The sequence below is a fragment of the Mytilus galloprovincialis genome, chromosome 4, assembly GCF_965363235.1.
Source record: "Mytilus galloprovincialis chromosome 4, xbMytGall1.hap1.1, whole genome shotgun sequence".
In the NCBI taxonomy this organism is placed as follows: Eukaryota; Metazoa; Mollusca; class Bivalvia; order Mytilida; family Mytilidae; genus Mytilus; species Mytilus galloprovincialis.
In genome coordinates this window covers 55,287,947-55,311,523 of record NC_134841.1, presented here as the reverse complement: position 1 = coordinate 55,311,523, position 23,577 = coordinate 55,287,947, and the positions used below count along the sequence as shown (strand labels likewise).

Below are 23,577 nucleotides of genomic sequence, written 5' to 3'. Positions count from 1 at the left end.
ACACCAATCTGAATGTCATGTGGATATTTCTGGTTTGTTTCTTCATTCAATGCTGTCATTGGTGTGTCTGACTTGTAAAGTTGACAGTACTACCAGTGGTGACGATACGTGCATATCACGAAAAGTATCTGACAGCAAAGCCCTTCTTTTACCTCTTCTCGTTTATTGTGTAACTGAATTGATTGTTTTTTCCTTTTGAAAACCATGTTGGTGCCTGTGATTCAGCACGCCATTTTCTTTAAATCAAAACAACCCTTGTCATGATTTTTGCTACCCCCGAATTCAACATACTTTTGTTAGAACTACCAGCACTTAACATCTATACTGCACAGTATAAAAGTATACTGTTGTTAGTGTTACTAGTGGACTAATTTTACTAATAGATCTCCACTAATAGTGGCTAATATTGAAGGATCGGGTGATTCATGATGGTGTAAATACGATTTACGGAGTGTCATTTTTAATCTTTCCGCTTCATAACTCTGTTAGAGAGTTTTTTTTCGTAAAGAGCCTCTCCTGTTTATGACGTCCGAAGTGTGAATATGCACAAACATAACATCAATTACGACGGACCAGAAGGTTACTGCTGAGAAATTGGAAATTTATAGTTGTGAAGTTGTCAGTCTCTGTCAATATTGAGGGCAGATTAAATAATGAAGAAGACCTACAGGAATCAGAAGAATATATATGAGATGCAAGTACTGACTGAAATATGGGTTATTTAATGATAGGACATCATCAATATATCTGAAAATAAAATTAAAGAATTTTGCAAGAGAGGGACGAAAGATACCAGAGGGACAGTCCAACTCATTGATTGAAAATAAACTGACAACGCCATGGATAAAAATAAAAGACAAACAGAAAAATAATAGTACATAAGACACAACATAGAAAACTAAAGATTCAGCAACACGACGCCACCAAAACTGGGGGTGATCTCATGTGCTCCGGAACGGTCAGCAGATCCTGCCCAACATGTGACATCCGTCTTGTTGTTTATGTTATTATAAATTCGGAAAATAGTCTTCTTCGGTAGGTCACATTGCAAGGTGCTTTTCAATGGTCTTTTAGAAGGTTTTAAATGAATTTTGCTTCATTTGAGTAAATGTTAGGCAGATGAGATCAATTTGAACATAATAAAAAGAAATTAGGAATGAATGGATTTCCTTGACTGCAATTGGAACAGAAAGCTTAATGTTCAGTGCATATTAAAAAAATGTGATGATTTTTATTTGAGCATACTGTACATTTGAAAAATCTTGACACTACTTTATTTGACCGAATTTGAAATTAAACTTAATGTTGTCAATGTACGTTGCTTTGCATTACAATTAAAAAATATATATTCTTTGTTCGTGACAATCTCGTTTTTACTTTGAAAACAAAACAAACTTATCCTACATGTTGAAGGCCGTGCGGTTAACTTCTATGCCAGTGGGACTCTTTTAGAGAGTTGTCTCTTTGGCAATTATACTAAATCTTCTTATTCTTATATTATTTGTTGGTGGTAAAATATTGAAACAATTAACCGCACAGTATTACATTTACCATCGACATGGACCCAGGCACAGATGTTGATCATGTGCTACAATCTCTCGGCAATGTCGGGAAGTATCAAAAATTTCAGTTGTCTTTGTTATTTGTATTCATGTTGGAAAATGCGTTTCATCTGATGGCAGCGAATTATGTCAGTAAGTATATCAATGTTTCTATTCAGGCATAGATTACCTTAGCCGTATTTGGCACAACTTTTTGGACTTTTGGATCATCAATGCTCTTCAAATTTGTACTTGTTTGGCTTTATAGATATTTTGATATGAACGTCACTGATGAGTCTTATGTAGACGAAACGCGCGTCTGGCGTACTAAATTATAAGCCTGGTACCTTTGATAACTATTGCCCTAAGCGGAAAGAAGGAAAAGATATGGATGTTTATTAGATCTAGAGTAATCGTATTCAAATAACTGCTTGCAATCAATCTCAGTTTACTCATTAAAAGAGATAAATTCAACGGTTTATGTAACGTTTTTAATTGAAAACAACAATTTTGAATGACGTTCTTTATGTCGATAAAATTTATGATTTCATTAGACAATTTTCCTTTTTAATGTGGGTAAATATGTTGACTTTTTTACCTTTAACTTGAAGGTTACAGACCTCTTTATAACTGCAAGACTTTAAACGAAACTGTGTTACTTCAAAAGTATAATATAGAATCGAACAGATCAGATATCAAGGTTAAGTATGGCAAGTGTAACATTGATATCCACGTAAATGACACTGATGCCGAATATCACTCGTCACAGTCATGTCCAAATGGTTATGAGTATGAGATTCCAAAAGATAGATCAACCGTTACAGAGGTAATAATCTTATATATAATTATTCAATTTAATTTATCAGTATTGTATTTAATATCATACAGTTTTAGACTTCCATGTTGTAATAATTGACTTCATATTGAGAGATTAATTCATATCAACACTTTGGATGTTTTAAATGATTTAAAACAGTTGTCATTGCTTATCACAACTTAACGAATATTATAACGTGTATTGCTGCAATACGCATACATAGAAATGCTTATACTTTTACCGTCAGCTACCTGGTTCTCCAAGTTTGGAAATGCGTTTATCTTGATAAATTTTACTGTAAATCATGTGCGAGTATACCTTTATTTACGTTATAAAATACTCCGATTACTCAGCAAAGATACAAGGCTTAAAACTTGAGGCTCGTTTCGTTTTTACAAGACTCGTCAGCGGTTCTCTAACAAAACAGTTCGAAAGCCAAATTAACGTTCATTTGTATAAACTTTTTGTTTTTAACTTTTTAGTTCATAAACAAATGTATTAGTATTTATTTAAGAATTGAATGCTTCTTTTTGTAACTTCATTGGGGTGTAAAAGCGTTGACCGAAGTACATTTTGTATGAAGCGCGGCTTCATTCTAAAAATGTGCACACGGTCAACGCTTTTACAACCCTATGAAGTTACAAAAAGAAGCATTCAATACTTATTATTACATTTTATAGCTATGATCATGAAAACACGAATTTTATAATTGTTTTATCTTATTCGCCTGTGCACTTTATTGTGGGACCACGTGTTATCATGAATGAAAAGTTTTATTGAGTAATGCAATTGCTTAAGAAATAACACGTGATGTGCAGTTAGCCAATCAGAATGAAGTATTATAATGAAACATGCATCTAATGTTATTATTTCACCGTAACACAAACACAAAAATTTCAAGCCAATTAAGTTGCGTTCTTGAATACTTCTTGGCAAACATATACGGTAAAATAGTACTTACAGTGGCGTAGCTTGCATGTATGCTCAGATGCTCAAGCATCCACATCATTTTGACAAAACAAAAATTAAGAAAAATATTATATGATTGCATGTGTTCACAGCAGATACACACGGAGGTATCCGAATGTAACAAGGGTGAGCGGGATATGAGAACAGCGTCCAATCGTTTCCGAAGCAGTATGCGTGGTTTTTAAGATCGTTTAGTTTATGTAAACAAGGTGGATAAATTGCAGAAAAGTGCTTTTTACTTTTTGGTAAAAGTTTACGTCGTAGCGCGCAGTCGGCTGAGGCAAGCGCAGATGGTGATGATACACAGACCTGCAGACTTGTTTGGTCTAAAATTGAGCCAAGCAAAGCGATGACATAGCAAGATTACTAGTAAACAACTAAACAATCATATCCCGATATCGTTTCCTATGACATGAAAGACGACGATATAAAAACTCTACTAGTATTTACTGTAATGGAGTGTGATAAATACCCATTTCTATTAAGGTTCAAATATTTAATTTTATTTTCAATAAAATAATAGAGTTTCAATGTCTTGGCATTGCACATATTTTATATATCCAAGATACAAGGGCAATAACTAAAAAGGCACTTTTTTCTTTGACTTATTTTAATATCTCAACATGCTCAAGAGAAATAAAAGCTTCATCTAGCAAACGGAATAGGATTTCCATTATCATTTTATGTTTCCACGGGGCATAATTTGTTAAAAATATTTAATCAGGACTTATTTTAGTTAGTGTCAAAGACATTTCTGATATAAGTTTCACACAAATCTTGCAAGAATTGTACACACGTTACATCGTTAACAAGACAGGACGGACGCCCGATATTTCCATGACCCCTGTATAACGCGTTAAGACAAGTAATCAAACAACCCATGGGTTGGATCAAATTCCGCTTCCTATATTTCGAAGTTCCATATATAAATAAGTGCTGCTGTAATGGGTCCGTTTTTGAGATGTCAAATATAAGATTCGGTGTGAAACTCTTTCATCAAATATTTCTGAATTGAATGAAGGTTTCGAGAAAACAATAAAATCTTTTTCGAAATATATATATATATATTGGTGGGTATTTTGAAATTAAACAAAAATTCAGCCAGTGTCTGATTCTAGAGGAGTACACATGCATACAGGAAAAATCATCCGAAAAATATCATTTTCTGCATAAAATGGGCCCAAATTTTTTTCGCATCGCTTCGCTCGGCGACAGTTTCCCATCCACATCTATTTAACCCTGGCTACGCCACTGACTTATTTGCAGTTTAATTAAGAAATATCGAAGTATGTGCAGGTAAAGATCGGTAAACAGCAGCTTCTGAACATTTCATTTATGAACTTAAAAAATCTAAATAACAAAATAATAAATATGTGAACAAATGTCATCTCAGTAAAATGTGTGACTTTAATATGATAATGTTCGTTGTTGTTCATGAAAATGTATTAAATGTTTTTGGAATGAACAAACTATTTTTTCTAAATCTTAAATTCTATACTTGGTCACTCGTTATGTTTGACATAATATATTTCCAAACTCGAAGACAATTTAAACGTAATCCCTTGTTGATGACATCATCACAATGTTAGAATAGAAACCAATCGCAAAAAAGTTATATGGAAATATATTTCTCTTCCAATTGTATTCTCAATCCTCTATCTCAGAAGTCAGAAACGATTATTAAGCAGTAAGCAATCTTCTAAAATAGAAGTAAGAGATACTTAGTGTACTTTTAAAAGATAACCTTGTTTAAGTGTTGTTGTTTAAATACATTTTTGCAAAAGGTCACTTTTGTGTATGTTTTTGCATATTTGACTTCTATAAAACCTTTATAAGAGGTGATCAGTTGTGATTTTATCGGAGCTGTTTGTTCTACTTTACGTGTTTTGTTTTAATTTACATCAACTAAAGTGTGTATGTAATTAAGATAAACCGTACTTTAGTATGTGAGTTGTCCTCCGCATATCTCCATTTTAGTTAAGGGTGTACACCTCTGTGGAGCCAAACATTTCTAGAATTATTTTTTTTTCTTAACCAGATTTTTGGGTTTATAAGACTGTAAAACAATGATTGGCGAAGAAAAAAATCATATGGTGGTGCGCTTCCTTTTTTGCTACAGCCCTCTGAAAGAACCCAATTTTGATGATTTTCCCATTTTTTTTTATCAGTTTTTACCTATTTTTGGGCTATCATCGTGAGAAAAAAAAACATAGGAAGGTGTTAATATAAGAAAGTTTTATCATTTTTTTTTTTTGCTTTTTTGTGTCAAATTTACCATGCTGTAAATTTTGTAAATTTTAGATTTTTCGCTGTTTTAAGAACAAAATGCATTTTTCCTCACCTTTTTTGTTATAAATGATTGATAAATACATATCTAAGAAATTTGGAATGAAAAAAAGGGATACGTTTCTCGGATCGTTTCTGGTAAAGTAACTTATTGTATCCCTTACCCATTTTTGGCTAGAAAGACTGACTTAATTGGTAATAAAACTTGAAAAATTGACTACTCAAAAACTACTCCTTGTAAGTACACATTTTTTCACAGATAAGAGTTAAGTTTGATTATAACATTTTATAAATTCATTGATATTTTCCACTTTTATCGCATATTTTGGAAATAATCCAGAGCGAGATTTGAACCAGACTGAAACGTCAGAAGAATACATCCTTAAAGACGATACTGTATTAAAGTAACATTATTTTATCTCTCTCATGAGTGTAAAATGGTCAAAAATTCCTATACACGTAATGTATGGCTTTGATTGTTCCTGATGAAGTAAAATCCAGAAAAGCGTATCGGACGCATGCGTGTTATATAATGTTTTTTTTTTCATTTCTTAAAACCCGGTTTAAAAGAGAAAGTACAATGTTCCTTCTAAAGCTGTACTAAACAATTAGTATAAAGATATATATATGTGTTACCTTAGCTGTATTTGACAAAACTTTTAGGAGCCTTTGGTCCTTCCTCAATGCTCTTCAAATTCGTACTTTATTTGGCCTTTTCACTTTTTTAGATTCGAGTGTCAATGATGAGTCTTTTGTAGACGAAACGCGCGTCTGGCGTAAATTCAAAATTTAATCCTGGTATCTATGATCGATGAGTTTTTTTTTTATCTAAATAATCGTATGAATAACCTGCGGTTATAACGAGACAAAAATCCTGGAGAAATCTAAACAGATACAAAACCTTTATGAGTTTAAATACCAAAATGCTAGAGATAAACAATACTATTAACCCGTCCATAACAAGCGTTGTAAGTATGATTTTTATAAAGGGTGGTTCACTTAAACGTACAATAAATTCGCCGTTTCAGCATCTAATGCATCCTCTGTAATACTTTAAAAGTGTACACCAAAACATCGTGATTGGTTAAAAAATTTCATAAACAATGAAAATTCAACCGATGACGTGAGACAACGTTGGGCCAAATTACATACAAATATAAAGTAAGAAATATTTTATTTGGCAAAAGTACAAAATTGTACGGCCACGACTTGACAAAGAATGGGACTGCCGAGAAACATAATTGGCAGGTCCCTAGTACATTGTCCATTCCTTATTCCGTATTTCCACATTATTGTCCATTCCTTATTGCTTATTTCAACCTTATTATTATTCCTTATGATGGCATTTCCTTATAGATCAACATAATATCCTTATTAACATAATTGCTTCCAAAATATATCGGATGCTGGTCCAGGGAAACAGAAGCTCAGTGGATACATAATTCCATTATAAGAAGCATAATAGATTTGTAGATGTTGTGTCGCTATTTTCGCCAAATGGTGGAAGTCTGGAAGTCTTTGTCTGAAGCCGTGACGAAGGACTGGGATTATAATCGAATAAACTATCAATCTTTTCAACCTGAAAAAATAGAACAAAAACAGCAGAACAGCGAACAACATGATATAACATACATACTGTATATACATATTAATTACATTTTAGTGGTGGGTGGGTGGGTATCTTTTGAAACAACATTTGTTAATTTATACGGAACCTAATTTTCTACGTCTTGTCGCTGCTGTGGCATGGGAAAGAAATAATGAATGACGTCACAGTTTAAGAAGGTTAAAATAATCAACGTCACTTATAATATATTTTAATTCCATAACGTGTACAAAGCGGGACAACTACCAAAACTTAAGCCTACTTTCCTGTAACCGGATTTATTCTTCATAGGAATAAATCTTATTATTTTCATTTTGGGGTACGAACAATGAAATTACTCATGATTCTTCAGATTCTGAAAAGGTTGAAGGTGCGAACACCGTTATTCACTATATCAAAGATAACAAAATATCAAACGATTGTGACATGAGATTAATCATGAGATAAGGTCTTTTTTGAAGGATTACTTTTTGCATTTTCTTTTATTAGTTTTCCCACTAACTTTAAAAAGGACGTTTTGTATACATGTACTAGGAACTACTAGTATCTATCGACTCCTCAGTGATGTTGTTTCTGCGAATGACCTTGTAAAACTTTATCTTGACCAATTTGATTTGGAATATACATTTATTTACGCAAATATTGTTAGCTTTATAATTCATTTACAGTGGGATTTAGTATGTGAGGGATCAGTAAGATCAGAATTTGCTCAAACCTTAATAATGATGGGACAAGCTGTAGGTGCTGCAATTTTCTCTCCTCTTTCCGACAGATTTGGAAGGAAGCCCATTAACATTATTTCGCGAATTCTTTACACCATAGCCGGTGTGACTGCAATGTTTTCGCCCTCTATAGAAGTATTTTCCGTGTACAGATTGCTTATAGGAACCTTTCAAGGAGTAAGTAACATCATTACAACCAATTTCAATGAGTATGTAGCTAAAGGTTATATCTTTGGTTAGCTTGCTTGCTAGGTGAACCGTGAAGTCATTGTTAGGTAAGGTATACTACCCTCCTTTCGAAGAAGCCTATTCATACAGACAGATATATTGGTTATCTGTCGGACTAGTCTACTCTTAAAGGAGTGTAGTTTACCTAACCTAATAATGACTTCACGGTTTAGCTAGCAGACAAACCAACCAAAGATATTATCTTTCCCAACACACTCAATGCAATCGGCTGTAAATGAAAATTATTGGTAATACAGGTATTATATACAATTGTTCGTTCGATGATCTCCAAATCTAAATGAAATGTTATAATTCCTGTCTCATTTGGTCTCTTGTGGAGAGTTGGCAATACTATCATATCTTCTTTTTATTTATAAAACGCAGCAATAAGAATGATTTACAATTTCCTCGAAGAATACATATGTATTTATGTAACAGTCTAGTGTAATGGAACAAAATTTTATACATTTTTACGATTTAGTATAAAAAAAAATTAATTTTACCTTTGTTTTTAATTTGAACTTATGTTTAACTTAATGATATCGATAAAATATTTCTTCTATTGTAAACACACTTATTTTCCGTACATACCCAACTTCGTCAATTTGTAAGATATTGTATATTCGTTTATATTTGATTTCGTGGTTTTACGATTCAAGCCTAAGGACAATGTGTACTTCGGGGTACATTTCACTTTCTGATTTACCCATACCAATAAAATCCACAAAAATTGGTATCCCATTGAGACTGCTGTTTCGCATATATGCAATACTTAACACAAAACTATTGTTTATATTACGCTGAATGTCATTTAAAAATAGTATCTCAAAATATCCAGTAGGCTATTTGAACTTGAACATGATACCGCAGAAAAATTTTCAAGATCACATCTTTATATCTAACTCATTATTTTATATCAGGGTAGTGTGATGACAGTCTGTACTTTGTGTATAGAAATTCTGCCCACTGAGTTTCGACATAGAGGAGAAGGGCTAGCATTCCTCGCTTGGACTGTTGGTATTTGGTTTACCTCTGTTATCGGTTACTTTTGTAGAAATCTTCCTTGGAGATATTTCCAGATGATTTTAGGATTACTGTCTTGGCATGTAATATTTGATTGGTTGTAAGTAAATTTTATCTTCATAGTTGATATTTAATACAAAAATACTGAATTCCGAGGGAAATTCAATACATAAAGTCCCTAATAAAATGGCAAAATCAAAAGCACAAACACATCAAACGAATGGACAATACTGGCTCTAAAGATTGTTGCCAATCTTTAATTTAAAACAATATCTTTGGTTTCTAGATCTATATTAAATAATAACTGAACAACTATTTAAAGTATCAGAAATTATAATTATCAATAATAATAAATACTATGATATTAGTACGTAACGTTTATAATCTTTATTGCAAAATTACACCCATAAGGGTCAAGCAATACAATAAAACAATAATTTTATACGATACAATGCAACACAATAAAATACAATGTAATACAATGCAATACAATGAAATTCAATATAATACAATACAATATACAGAATAATAGAACATTAAGAGTTCAATTATACATGTATATTAAAAACACCATCATAACCTTGCCTGACACGGGTCTGACTCCCTCAGTTCTAAAGACTGTTTAATTAAGACTCCAATATGACAAACAAGTTCAGGGATAGGGTTTAGAATGTGTTTAAGTTTATTGAATGCATCAAGATGTTGAAAAAAATGGTACATAGTCTTTTAGATAAGCAAAAAGATTAGATCGCAAAGATATGTTAATGTCACAATACAAAAAGAAATGAAATTCATCATCTAGGACTTCACATTTTTTACATAATCTTTGTGCTCTTGGAATGTTTCTGTACCTTCCTAATTCAATGCCTAGGGAATGATCACTTAGTCTAAATTTTGAGAGTAACTGCCTATGTATAAAATTATTGCAATTTAAATATTCCTCAGACTGACAATTATTTTTTAATTTCCCATAAAGACAAAGTTTGGATGAGGAATCCATTTTTGAAAGTTTATTTAAAGTATTTTTTTCATATTCCTCTGAAACACACTTTTTTATATTACATTTTAACATGTTTTTTGATTGTTTAAAAGGTACATTATTATTAGAGTAATTTTCTGGGTTTATTTTCATTTCTTTAAAAATTTTATCTGCAAATGGTATCTACAGTGTTACAAGATTTTTTTTTTATTTCATTTCACAAGAGATAAATATTTTTATCTTGAAGTGGAACTATCGAAATCTCAGGTCTTGTTTTTTTTTATTAGATGCAATATATATATAATGAACTGGTGCTGTTTCCAGGTGTCTTCAGCATTTTCTCATCTGATGAATTTTTCTACCCTTTCCAGTAACTATAAAGTGTTACAATTTTAAAATTAGTAGCAACACATAAATAGTAATTGGAAAGGTACTGCCATTACATATGTTATGCAGAAACAATTAAATTGAATATATTTAAAAAAAAATAATGTAGGAGTTGACATTGATACCAAATTACCAAAGAAAAGATTTGCATAATTACAGAATGCACATGCCTGGTTCGGGTTTAAAATAAAAGTAGGGGACAACTTTGACCAACCGAGGCCCCTAAGTACCCATTCTAGTTTAAACTCCTGTCTGGGTACCAGAGATGTGTGTGAGAGGCTGAAAATTACCCTTCTGGTGTACTGATTTTTTAGCACCCCGAGTGAGAATCGAACTCGGGACCTTCAGCACTGTAGCCATCGGTCTTAACCACTACACCACGAACTCACACTGTTTATCGTGACTTTCGATATAAAAACAAGAAACGTTCCGAAATCCTCACGGTATTCGTGTCAACTATAGAGGCATAACAGTAACACCAATAACTGGGAAAACCTTTGAATACTCATTTCTAAACAAACCAGTGGCGGATCCAGAAATTTTCATAAGTGGGGGCCCACTGACTGACCTAAGAGGGGGCCCGCTCCAGTCACGCTTCAGTGATTCCCTATATAAGCAACCAAATGTTTTCCCAAAAAGGGGGGGCCCGGGCCCCCTGGGCCCCCCTCTAAATCCGCCTCTGCAAACTGATGATAGAGCCAAAAACAGACCTCCAATTTGGATTCACCAAAGGTCTATCGCCAATCATGGCAAGCTTAATTATTTCAGAAGCTAGATATGAGAAGAAAAAGGGGAATGACAATTTTTATATAAATATTCTGGATGTAAAATCAGCATATTTGGAGGTGCTCCTAATTAAAGGAGGCTTATACCAAGAAGAAGAAGTCAACTCGGCAAATACAGAAAAATCCATATTGGCCGAGTTAGGGGACGACCAATTGATATTCCGGGGGGGGGGGGGGAGGATTTGTTTTGGATCGGTTATTTATTTTTGTAAAATAAGAGGACATGCAAGTTATCTATTTTCTGCACTGTTGAAGCAAGATTTTCTGCAAGGCTTTTGTTTTTTAAACTCATGATCAAGTTAATAACAAAATTACTAAATTACAAAAGGAATGCAACACTAACAGAATGGCAATCAATGAACAAAAGAACAAAAGACAAATAAATAAGAAACATTGATCCCGAAAAATCAGGGGCTATGTCTTAGGGAGAACATAACTTGCTTCTTGCAAGGCACTTGACGTGATAACAATTTGATTTGGAGACAAGCGTTTGGTTTTGAAATTTTCTACATGAGGCATTTGCCTCAATGGAGTTACACCTCTGTTAAATAAAAGTGAGGTAAGTGTTGCTGAGAAAACATACCTCAAGTTAAATGAAGCCAATTTACAAACATTTCAAGTATATTTAAATAATATTTATATTCTTATTATTTAACTATTTGGGCAGTGTTTGCCGAAGGCGATTTTTTTTGTGTGAAAAAAGATGAATCTATGAAGAATCTGGTGCCATCTCATACTTTTGATTAAACCTGCTGAATTATTTATTTTCAATACATTGCAAGTCAGGTAATTTATTTTCAAACTACCACAGAACAAACCATTTATTTTTGTGATTATCAAGGCTGAGTTATTTATTTTCGAAATCCTCCCCCCCCCCCCCGAATGTCAAATGGTCGTCCCCTTGTTCTGTATTGGCCGATTTTACACCTTATATTGCATAGGTAGTTTTCATCATATTAATTCCAATAACAGTGTAGTTAATTAATAAAAGTAAATAAAGTACAATATTTTAAAACGATTGAATGAAATTTCGTGTATGTGTTATAACCTCTTCGATTCTTTCAAGATCAGTTCAAATTCGTTTTGCTATGAGAAAAATCCGGTTTTTATAGGTCTTAGCTCGCCTTATCCCTTCGTGTAAGAATATAGTTCGTTACCGGTCAAAGTTTATCATGTAAATCACTGTCAGTACGTACATAACTATTAAATCATAAATAAGGCAAGCACGATTTCGTACGATTCGACACCGATTTAACAATATAAAGCATGTACATACAAGTAACTAAAGAAATATTAGATGCATAACAAGCTAGAAAACAAAGATGTTATTCGAACGCACATGTTGGCGGAATTTCTCAACGTTAAATCGGCAACTGTCAAATTTGCTGGGAACGACGTAACGTTTACGAAAAAACTGGGGATTTAACATCTTTCATGACAAATATAAAGACACAACCTATAACAATTTATAAATTATTATGATAGAAATAAACCTGTTTTTTTTTTTATTAAACATATACTTTGATTTTCTATAGAACTATTGCATCAAAATGATTATAAAGTACGCAGTTTCTTCTATATATCATTGGTTCTAGAGAAAAATAGTTGTAAGGTTAAATCGAATACAAATGATTACAGTTGTGCCGAGTACGACTATGGCAATATTCACATGGGCGGTAGAAAACCTCAGACATTCGAATAATTCAGCATTATTCAAAAGGTAAACTCAGATCATTTATTTTTCCTGTCAACAAAGTTATACTGACTACTTGGCTGGTTACATTTGTCTTACCGTGATTTCAGGAAGTCTTGTTTGTTGTTTTGTTACTCTAGATCTCTTACTTACTTTTATCAAATATCTCGTTTTGTTCATATTTAATTTTGTAGATTTATTGATGAATCTTTAAGATGGCTTCTTGCAAATGGAAAAACAGATGAGGCAATGAAAATAATTAGGAAAGCTGCCTCGTGGAATAATCAAAGTTTTGAGTTAGTAAAGGAATCAGTAGAAAAGAAAAATCTGCTGGTTCCAAAAGATCTTAATATAGATCCACCAGAAAATCAGGAAAAAATCATCAAACTTGAATCATGTGTTAGTAATGGAACACCAGAACTAGACCATACAGTCCATAGATACTCGATTTACACTGTTTTAAAGCATAAAAGAATTCTAATCACATCATTTTTATTGTGGGTAATATGGTAAGATTTACATACCTACTATATGCACACCTTTACAAAGAAGCTGGAAAATTGAAAATATATTTTTTATTCTTTATTTGATGTATATCTTGAGGCTGACTTCATACAGGAACTTCTTAGGAAGAAAGATAAAAAGTTAGCAATATTCTTTCACTTTACTTTCCGCTATATAGATGAAGTTCTCTCACTAAATAATTTAAAATTGTGTGACTATGTTGAATGCATCTATCCAATCGACCTATAGATAAAGAATACAACAGATACAGTTTAGTCGGCCTCATATATTGACTTGCATCTAGAAATTGACAATGAGGGTCGGTTAAAAACAAAACTTTACGACAAAAGAGATGATTTCAGCTTTCCAATTGTGAACTTTCTATTTATAAGTAGAAACATTACAGCAGCACCTGCATACGGGGTTTATGTCTCCCAATTGATACGATATTCCCGTGCTGGTATTTCCTATCATGATTTTCTTGATAGAGGGTTGCTGCTCACAAAGAAGGTATTAAACTAAAGAGTTCCAAATGTTGAAGTTGAAATCATCCCTTCGTAACTTTTACGGACGCCATCACGAGTTGGTTGACCGTTATGGAGTTACCCTTTCACAGATGATATCGGATCTGTTCCTTATGTCGTAACTACGATCCCCTTCCCTTTCATGAATGTGACCTACCGATTTCGACTATTTACTGGATTTTTTTAAAACATGAACAACACGACGGGTACCACATGTGGAGCAGGAGCTGCTTACCCTTCCGGAGCACCTGAGATCACCCCCAGTTTTTGATGGGGTTCGTGTTGCTTATTCTTTAGTTTTCTATGTTGTGTCATGTGTACTATTGTTTTCTGTTTGTCTTTTTCATTTTAGCCATGGCGTTGTCAGTTTATTTTCGATTTATGAGTTTGAGTCTGTTATCTTTCGTCCCTCTTTTGAATTAATTTGACATAGTACATAACCATTTATTGTAGAATATTATTCCTATGTTTCATGATAGTAATTTGAGGTATTTCTTAAGTTTTTGGGGTCCATTATTTATTTGATTGAGCTGTTGCACTTTTTATTTAATACTTTGCTACAAAGTATATGTAAACAACAACAGCAATCACGCTTATTTAGACTAACGAAAAAGTGCATAATGGACAGAATATTACATAATTTAACAAAAGTCTGTATTTATGTTTTACTTAAAAATATAAATCATAAGATAATAGTACTTTAATGCAATACAACTTACTTCTTGGTATTAGTTTTCCTTGTCATTTTTAGTGGACTTGTTTGTTTTAGCCTCGTTTTTTGCCTTTAGCCATGGCGTTGTCAGTTTTTCTTGACTTATGATTTTGTCTCGTTGGTATCTTTTTTTAATCATAGAATTGCATTTTATCTTTTTTAATTCCCAAAATAAGAAAAATATTTGTATTCTTATGTAACTATTAATTCAAATTTTGAATGATCGAACTATTTTTATTATAAAGGTTAATTAACAATTGCAAATTTCTTAACACATGTAAAATTTTCATTTTTACATTATGATAATGCTACACAAATTTTCATCTTATGTACGTATAGTTATTATTTTTTTTTCTTTTTGTAAAAGGATAACAAATACACTGACATATTACGGACTGATGCTTACGACATCAAGACTTGCTGGAGACAGATATGTTAACAATATATTAGCCGCTCTTTCGGAGATTCCATCCACAATCGTCCAACAGATCAGTATCAACAGGTTAGTATGTTTCTTAGTACATTTAACTAGTAAATTGGATATCAAGCATTAGTCTTCTTTTTGTACTTGCGTTTATTAAAACATAACATGGAATATAATTTTGTGTCAATATTCAGGACTTTTTCTTAACAAAAACAAAAATCCTTACCTGTATTTTTTTGTAATTTCAATTCTAATTTATTAGTGTACAAATGCAGCCATGATCATGACTGTCCTTTGACCTTAAACGTTCAAACCGGTTAAATTTCCACATGTTTAAAAAAAAAGACGGAAGTAAATGATGGAAAATATATCACATTGAATTTTTCACATACATATCTTGAACGAAAAGCTACCGTTAGGAATGTTAATTTTGACGTAATTGAAACTATTTAAAAGGAACCTAAATAAATTACAACTAAAAATTAAAAAAAATAGCAAGGTGCTACAGCCTTGTGATTTTACGGAAAGAAAATAATGAGAGATACAGAATATATCAAATTATGTAGAATGTCCATGTTACTGATGTTAGTAAGGACACACGAGCTACATAAAGGTATAGAGATATAGAAAATTTAAGAGTTAAATGATTGAAAAATAAAGAGACAACTTTGACGTGTTTGACCCGACAGTTCAGACAGCTACATGTATAAGGTTTTCCACACTATTTAATTGGTCCAGGAGAAAGAAACGTCCGAAAGTATTGAATATATCAAGCCAAATTTATTTGACAAAAAAAAAAAAAAAAAAAAAACTCAAAACTTTGTCATTGATATTAAATGTTTCAGAAGTTATCAGAACGAAGACAGGGCCGTAACTACATTGAGGCAAATGAGGCAAATGCCTCATGTAAAAAATTTGAAGAAAAAATTGAAACAAAAGGTTGTTTTGATATCAAATTGTTTTCACGGAAAGTGTCTTACAAGAAGCAAGTTCCCTTCACTCTCTGGTATATCCCCTTGATGTTTTTCTTTATCCATTTTCTATTTTCTATTTTCCTTTTAGTTTTCAGAGTTGATGGTCTATCGTTTGTACTTCTGTGTTCCGGTTTTGTCTTTTGTTCATTTATTGCCCTACTTAATGACTATAGTTTGAGGGTTGATTTTCATTTATAAACGTGGTTTTGCAATGTTGCATGTCCAAAGATGTCCAGAATTGTGCGAGAAATATATTTTAAGAACATGCGATGCTACTCATTGGACACAAAAAAATGTCTTTTATGCATGGATAATTGAAATTAATATCAAAGAATACAAAACAGTTTGTTTTATTGTAAATAAAACTAGATAGCTTACATTGTTTGAATTAAAGTAAGGTCACATATTTCCCGGTATCAAATAATTTGAAGAAAAAAAAACAAGGTATTTCCATATATGACCATTTACATTGAAAGGTTAAACTTGCATTAAGTCGTGTTGAGATAAAATTGAGAATGGAAATGGGGAATATGCCAAAGAGACGACAACCCGACCATAGAAAAAAACAACAGCAGAAGGTCACCAACAGGTCTTCAATGTAGCGAGAAATTCCCGCAAATTGTACACAAGAAACTAAAATTAAAATAATACAAGACTAACAAAGGCCAGAGGCTCCTGACTTGGGACAGGCGCAAAAATGCGGCGGGGTTAAACATGTTTGTGAGATCTCAACCCTCCCCCTATACCTCTAGCCAATGTTGAAAAGTAAACGCATAACAATACGCACATTAAAATTCAGTTCAAGAGAAGTCTGAGTCTGATGTCAGAAGATGTAACCAAAGAAAATAAACAAAATGACAATAATACATAAATAACAACAGACTACTAGCAGTTAACTGACATGCCAGCTCCAGACTTCAATTAAACTGAGACCCTTTAACAGATAATAAAGGAGTATGGGGACATACTCTCACACAAAGTCAATGCATAGAAAAAATACAAATGATCAATGGTCAAAGTTTGTGTTCCTGCTCTTCATCTTGATAGTTGCCTGATGGTCTTCAACAATACTTTAAAAAAATCATTAATACCGTAAAAGATCGTAAAACAAGGTGAAAATGGTCTCTAGTGTGGATTTAAAGCAGTACTAGACTTACTTAAAGTATACTTCTGCAATGTCACTATATTTAAATCTAGTCATAAAAAAAATCACCAAAGTCTAATCACAATACAAGACAAGAACAGACAGACAGACAGACAGACAGACACGGTATTAATAATTATGAGAATTACGATTTTTGCTTTATCCTACATATCGGTCTTTTAATGTTGTCTCTAATACCTAAAAGTCTTAAATTACAATGAATCTTTGTTTTTGCTTTGGAACCTAATATCTAAAAATTAATTAAGCCGTTTCAATGCAAGAAAGAGTCTGGGAAACGCTCAGAATGCACGATTTTGCCTTATTTTTCTCAGAGCTTCTGGGGCCTTAAGCGGCCCCCAGCCTCGCCTCGGCGAATATATTTTGCCTCACTATTAAGAGAGGCTAGCTACGGCCCTGGAAGAAAAACATATTGAACTCCCAGGTAAATTCAAATAGGGGTAGTTCATACAACTTGACAAGACCAAACGTTCCACTATATTAATCAACCGAACAACTGGGAAAAACTGTCAAATTCTTTACTCGAACAGCAATTTTCCTGAAGAAGTAACGGTAAGATTTTAAATTCATGTCTTTTTTTGATAATTTTACCACAACTTCAAAAATGGGGCTATTGGAAACAATTATCATAATAACTAAATAACAGATAGGTATGGGGATGTTTTGCTTTACAAGCCATACTTAAAAAACTGGTATCGTTTGATGAGTTTTTTCCCAATGTTTTCACCGACATCTCCATGTATTAAATCCGAGTACACAGTTATCGTCCTTTGACAAATATAGTCCTTAGTGTGGACAGTGTGTTACTTGCCAATTTTTGTTATACCCCTTCCAAATTTATTTCTCCATGTTTTATGCCTCATATAGCAAGTTGGGGGGTGAAATGACACTGTAAAAAAATTTGGGTCATAAATATAATGTAAAGTAGTGATTAGGTCAGCTTAAAAAGGTAAAAAAATTAGCACTTCTGAAGCTGTGAAAAGATTTCAAGACCCCCTTAACAGAAAATTGTCCATATTTTGAGTTAGAGCTGATGAATTTTTCTATAATTTTGATATAATTTGTCCCAAAAGTAGTACAACACACTGTAAAAATATTATTGAGAAAGCGCAGGTGGGATTTTTTTAATTTTCATTTATTGTCTAAAAGAAATGCACTACGAAATAACTGTGTACTCGGACCTAATAAAACCATCATTGAATAATGAGTGGAAAAATCATAGGGAAAAGTAATAATCATACAGGTGAAAACTTTTCAATTGTTCTTTGGCAATTATATTCTTTAATAGTGTATTTTCTTCTCTTTATCAGAATAGGAAGACGATATGTGCTAGTAATGTTTCATAGTTTTTCTGGTATAACACTAATTCTAGCCACAATTTGTTCCTCATATTCAGGTGTGTACTCTATGAAAAACGAAAGACTCGTGCTGAATAATTTATACAAAAGGTTTAAATGAAGGAAACATCTCCCGTTCTTTTCGTTTTTTGCAAGACTTTAAACATTCTTTAACTAAATCAAGCAGAATTGCAGGAAACCATTTGATGAATGACATCAACATAGAAATTGAAACTTATACGAAACTATTTTTAAATTCGTTGTTCAATTGATTTTCTTCTGTTTGTTCAATACGATTGAAACTTTCAATCGAATTTTTCAACATTAATTGTTTTAACGACTTATATTTTTGAATATTTCTATTGATTTATTTGTAGGTAAATACTACTGGCTGAAACACTTTTCGACATTTTTCTCTATATTTGGAAGATTTTCTGCGGCAGGTTCTTTTAGCAGCGTATTCCTTTACACTCCAGAGTTATATCCTACTAACTTAAGGTATGTCAAGAAATCTAAAAATGATTAGAATGATTGACTCTGGTTCAACGTCGGATACTTGTCTGAAATCACTTTAAAAGGAATATTGACTAAACGACAATAATAATTTCTATAGTGTTTTTATAAATTTAAAAAAGAAGATGTGGTATGATTGCCAATGAGACAACCGTCCACAAGAGAGCAAAATGACACAGAAATAAACAACTATAGGTCACCGTACGGCCTTCAACAATGAGCAAAGCCAATACCGCATAGTCAGCTATGAAAGGCCCCAAAATGACAATGTAAAACAATTCAAAAAGAACTAACGGCTTTATCTATATTAAAAAATTAACGAAAAACAAATATGTAACACATTAACAAACGACAACCACTGAATTACAAGCTCCTGGCTTGGGACAGGCACATACATACATAGTGTGGCGGGGTTAATAAAATTGAGAATGGAAATGGGGAATGTGCCAAAGAGACAACAACCAGACTATAGAAAAAAACAACAGCAGAAGGTCACCAACAGGTCTTCAATGTAGCGAGAAATTCCCGCACCCGGAGGCGTCCTTCAACTGGCCCCTAAACAAATATATACTAGTTCATTATTAATTACTTCTTATCGTAAGATGCATTGGAAAGCACTTCGAAGGAACGTAACATTTTAAAGGAAAAGTTCTCCCGTTTGTTAAATTTAAAAAAAAATGGAGACTACTTGAGAAATTTTAAAGTTGGGTACTAAAGAGGAAATTTTGGCCAAACTATTATAAGTATGATTAGAATCATATTCAAAACAGTGTAGCTGTGGCCATTGAATGACAACCTTGAATTATCCCATTGACTGGGGTAGATTAGGTGAACGTGTGTCTGTAACGACAACTGCTCACTACTTACTTATTATAGAATTTAAACTGTGGGGTCACCAAAGGTTCTTAACGCCTTTAATATTAAAATAGTTCGAAAAATTAATCAGGAATAACTTTATGTTTTGATTTATATTATTGATATAAATCAAAACATCGTGTTATTCCTGATTAGTTTTTCTAATTTCTTTATTTAGGTGTTGAGAACCTTTTGTGACCCCACAGTTTAAGTGCCTTTAACAAGTACATAGTGAGCAGCGGTTGTTACAGACAAACGTTCACATAATCTGCCCCAGTCAATGGGATAATTTAAGGTTGTCATTCAATGGCCACAGCTACACTGTTTTGAATATGATTCTAAATTTAATTCAGTTTTTTTATGTTGAATATAGGAATGTTGGTCTAGGTATGGCATCAACTGTATCTAGAATAGGATCAATGATATCCCCATTTGCTGCTACATTGGTAAGATAATTGAACGCTACTATTGAGCATTTATATCTTTTAATTCTATACCGTTAAATTCAATACAGAAACAAACTATAAAACAAAAACCTAAAAAAACATATTGCAAACAAAGATATGTGCACAACAAAAACAAACAGCTCCAAAAAAGTATTATGAATTCCAAATAAACCATGGGAGGTTCTATTTGACTGATGGTAATCATTGCCTGTGTTCTAAATGCATCATTGATCATTAATTTTATTGTTTATATATATAAGAAGATGCGACAACCCTCCATCCAAGTCACAATTGTCACAATGAAAAAGTAAACCATTATAGGTCAAAGTACGGTCTTCAACATGGAGCCTTGGCTAAAACCGAACAACAAGCTATAAAGGGACCCAAAATTGCCTACTTATTGGTCACTTTCAACAACAAGGCAATATATATGACAGAAAAGGAAATAATATAAGAAATTCAAGCTTCATGCGTATACTGAAATTATTTGTATTGAGTTTCTACATAAAACAGTAGGTTAAACGATTCAAACTATCACAGTGCTTCCGTTTGGATTGTTTCGTTTTCTGGAAAAACGTTCTTCTCTTCCTAAACCAAATGGCATACCCTATACTAATTTTTAGCTCACCTTGCCCAAAGGGCCAAGTGAGCTATTCTCATCACTTTACAAAAATCTTCTCCTCTGAAACTACTGGGCCAAAATAAATCAAACTTGGCCACAATCATCATTGGGGTATTAAGTTTAAAAATGTGTCCGGTGACCCGGCCAACCAACTAAGATGGCCGCCATGGCTAAAAATAGAACATAGGGGTAAAATGTAGATTTTGGCTTATATCTCTGAAACCAAAGCATTTAGAACAAATCTGACTGAGGTAAAATGGTTCATCAGGTCAAGATCTGTCTGCTCTGAAATTTAGATGAATCGGAGAACCGTTGTTGGGTTGCTGCCCCTAAATTGGTAATTTTAAGGAAATTTTGCCGTTTTTGGTTATTATCTTGAATATTATTATAGATAGAGGTAAACTGTTAACAGCAATAATGTTCAGCAAAATAAGATCTACAAATAAGTCAACATGATCAAAATGGTCAATTGACCCCTTAAGGAGTATTTGCCCTTTATAGTCAATTTTTAACAATTTTTCGTAAAATTTTGTAATCTTTTACAAAAATCTTCTCCTCTGAAAGTACTACGGCAAATTTAACCAAACTTGTCCACAATCATCATTAGGATATGTAGTTTGAAAAAAAGGTGTCCATTGCCCCGGTCAGCCAACCAAGATGGCCACCATGGCTAAAAATAGAACATAGGGGTAAAATATAGATTTTGGCTTATAACTCTGAAACTGAAGCTTTTAGAGCAAATCTAACTGGTGGCAAACATGATAATCAGATTAAGATATATCTGCCCTGAAATTTTCAGACAAATCCGAAAACCAGTTGTTGGGATGCTGCCCCTGAGTTAGTAATTTTATTGAAATTTTGCAGTTTTTTGCTATTATCTTAGATATTATTATAGTAACTAATGATATCTTATACTATAAATTATGATTTTAACCTTATTTTACATGATTTCCAAAGCATCAGTAAATACAGGTGAGCGACACAGGCTCTTTAGACCCTCTAGTTTTCATTACTTATCATACTGAAGTTTTAAACAGACAATTGAAAATTATATTGATATCAGTTCTGTGCACCCTTGTTTCCGTTTTCTTCTTATATTCATTTTCTTCTTCCAAGGAAAAGATTCCTGATTTTGAACATGCACCAAACATGTGGTTGTGTAAAACATGATTTAGATGTTGTTTTATTTTCTTTCAGGCTGATCATGTATTTTGGGGACCAGCTGCAATCTTTGCTTTACTGAACATAATTTGTACAATAATTCTGTTGACTTTGCCTGAAACAATGGGACGTGAGCTACCAACAACCGTAGAAGAGATGAAGTCATGGGTCAAAGATAAAAAGGGAACTTTTGACGTCAGACGACCAAAGCATTATCTAAAGGTGAACAGACACCATAGATAAAATGAAATGAAAAAAACATCAATTTATATATCAATTTAGAAATCAATATATTATATTTCTCTGTGTATTTCACTGTGCTGAGTGTTCTTGCGTTTGTTTGTTCTGTATTCCTCTCACTTCCCTTTATCTGATAAGTTGTTCCCTTAATATCGAATTAAGAAAACATAATTATCCTTGTTCTTTAAAAAACAAGCAGCTTTTTAAAGGTTAAAAGAAAATGTATAATATGTGAGGTAAATAGACTCCATAACTAAACTTCGTTTCAAATGTTGAACGTCATTGTGCCGTAATGGTCTAGAACAAAGCGAGATTTACGCTATTTTGAAACAAACAAAAAATGGATATTTCCTTTTTAGATTGGCAACTTTTAACTAAAAAATTACGACTAAAGAAATGTAATTGTGTTCTCTATTAATAATTTGTCTATTTTTGATCGTAATGTTCGCTATGCCCGTGTCGTTTGTGTCGTTTTAGATTTCAATGAACGTTATCTATAAAAAAAAATTGAGAATGGAAATGGGGAATGTGTCAAAAAGACATTCTAATATGACGTTCTTCTTTTATTTGGGTACAAAGCCATGTTCTAATTCAAATAGAACATGGGCTGCACGTTATTGACGTCACAATTGAAATTGCAACGTCAGATGAATTTTGAACAACGCCACAGAGATAAAAATGGACATTTTTGTTGGTGTTGCTCGCTAGGAAATTAAATAAAAACATTCTAAAAGTAAGTTAAAATGTTTCTGTTCTTTTTTTTTATTGATAAACTGCTGATTTTCTATAACGTTTTTGGTTCATGAAATCAAAATGGCGACATTCCGAGCGTCTACTATAGGTCCGCTTCGAAGTGAAAAAGTTCAAATATTCCTATTAGAATCGAAATAATTCTATCCTGCCATGCTCTATGTTCATTTTAACATGGGTAGGCATTATATTTGTAAACATTTAATACCTCGCTAACGCTCGTTATTAAGATATTAACAAATATAATGTCCACCCATGTTAAAATGAGCATATAGCATAGCAGGATAGAATTATTTCTTAAACAACCCGACCATACA

The 23,577-nt window shown here is 32.8% G+C and overlaps 1 protein-coding gene across 2 annotated transcripts; it reads left to right on the top strand.

Annotated features, from left to right (window-relative positions):
- Positions 1-1,982: 1,982 nt before the first annotated feature.
- On the top strand, positions 1,983-23,254 carry LOC143072472 (organic anion transporter 3-like). 2 transcript variants are annotated; one of them, XM_076247396.1, is made up of 9 exons: positions 1,983-2,367; positions 7,888-8,118; positions 9,090-9,292; positions 13,231-13,545; positions 15,144-15,278; positions 18,647-18,732; positions 19,051-19,171; positions 20,415-20,487; positions 22,307-23,254. In XM_076247396.1, exons 2-9 carry the CDS (start codon positions 7,942-7,944, stop codon positions 22,511-22,513), a joined length of 1,317 nt encoding a protein of 438 aa, XP_076103511.1. In that variant the 5' UTR covers positions 1,983-2,367; positions 7,888-7,941; the 3' UTR covers positions 22,514-23,254. The 2 variants fall into 2 exon arrangements, with proteins under 2 accessions (XP_076103511.1, XP_076103512.1); XM_076247397.1 differs by lacking the exons at positions 1,983-2,367; positions 7,888-8,118 and having other exon boundaries at positions 9,067-9,292.
- Positions 23,255-23,577: the final 323 nt, after the last annotated feature.

What these genes read in the sequence shown, in the direction of transcription:
- LOC143072472 (XM_076247396.1), top strand. Translation starts at nt 7,942, where the DNA reads ATGATGGGACAAGCTGTAGGTGCTGCAATTTTCTCTCCTCTTTCCGAC. An exon ending in TTATAGGAACCTTTCAAGGA is followed by an intron (nt 8,119 to 9,089) that starts GTAAGTAACATC and finishes ATTTTATATCAG; the next exon opens with GGTAGTGTGATGACAGTCTG. An exon ending in AATTTGTTCCTCATATTCAG is followed by an intron (nt 18,733 to 19,050) that starts GTGTGTACTCTA and finishes ATTTATTTGTAG; the next exon opens with GTAAATACTACTGGCTGAAA.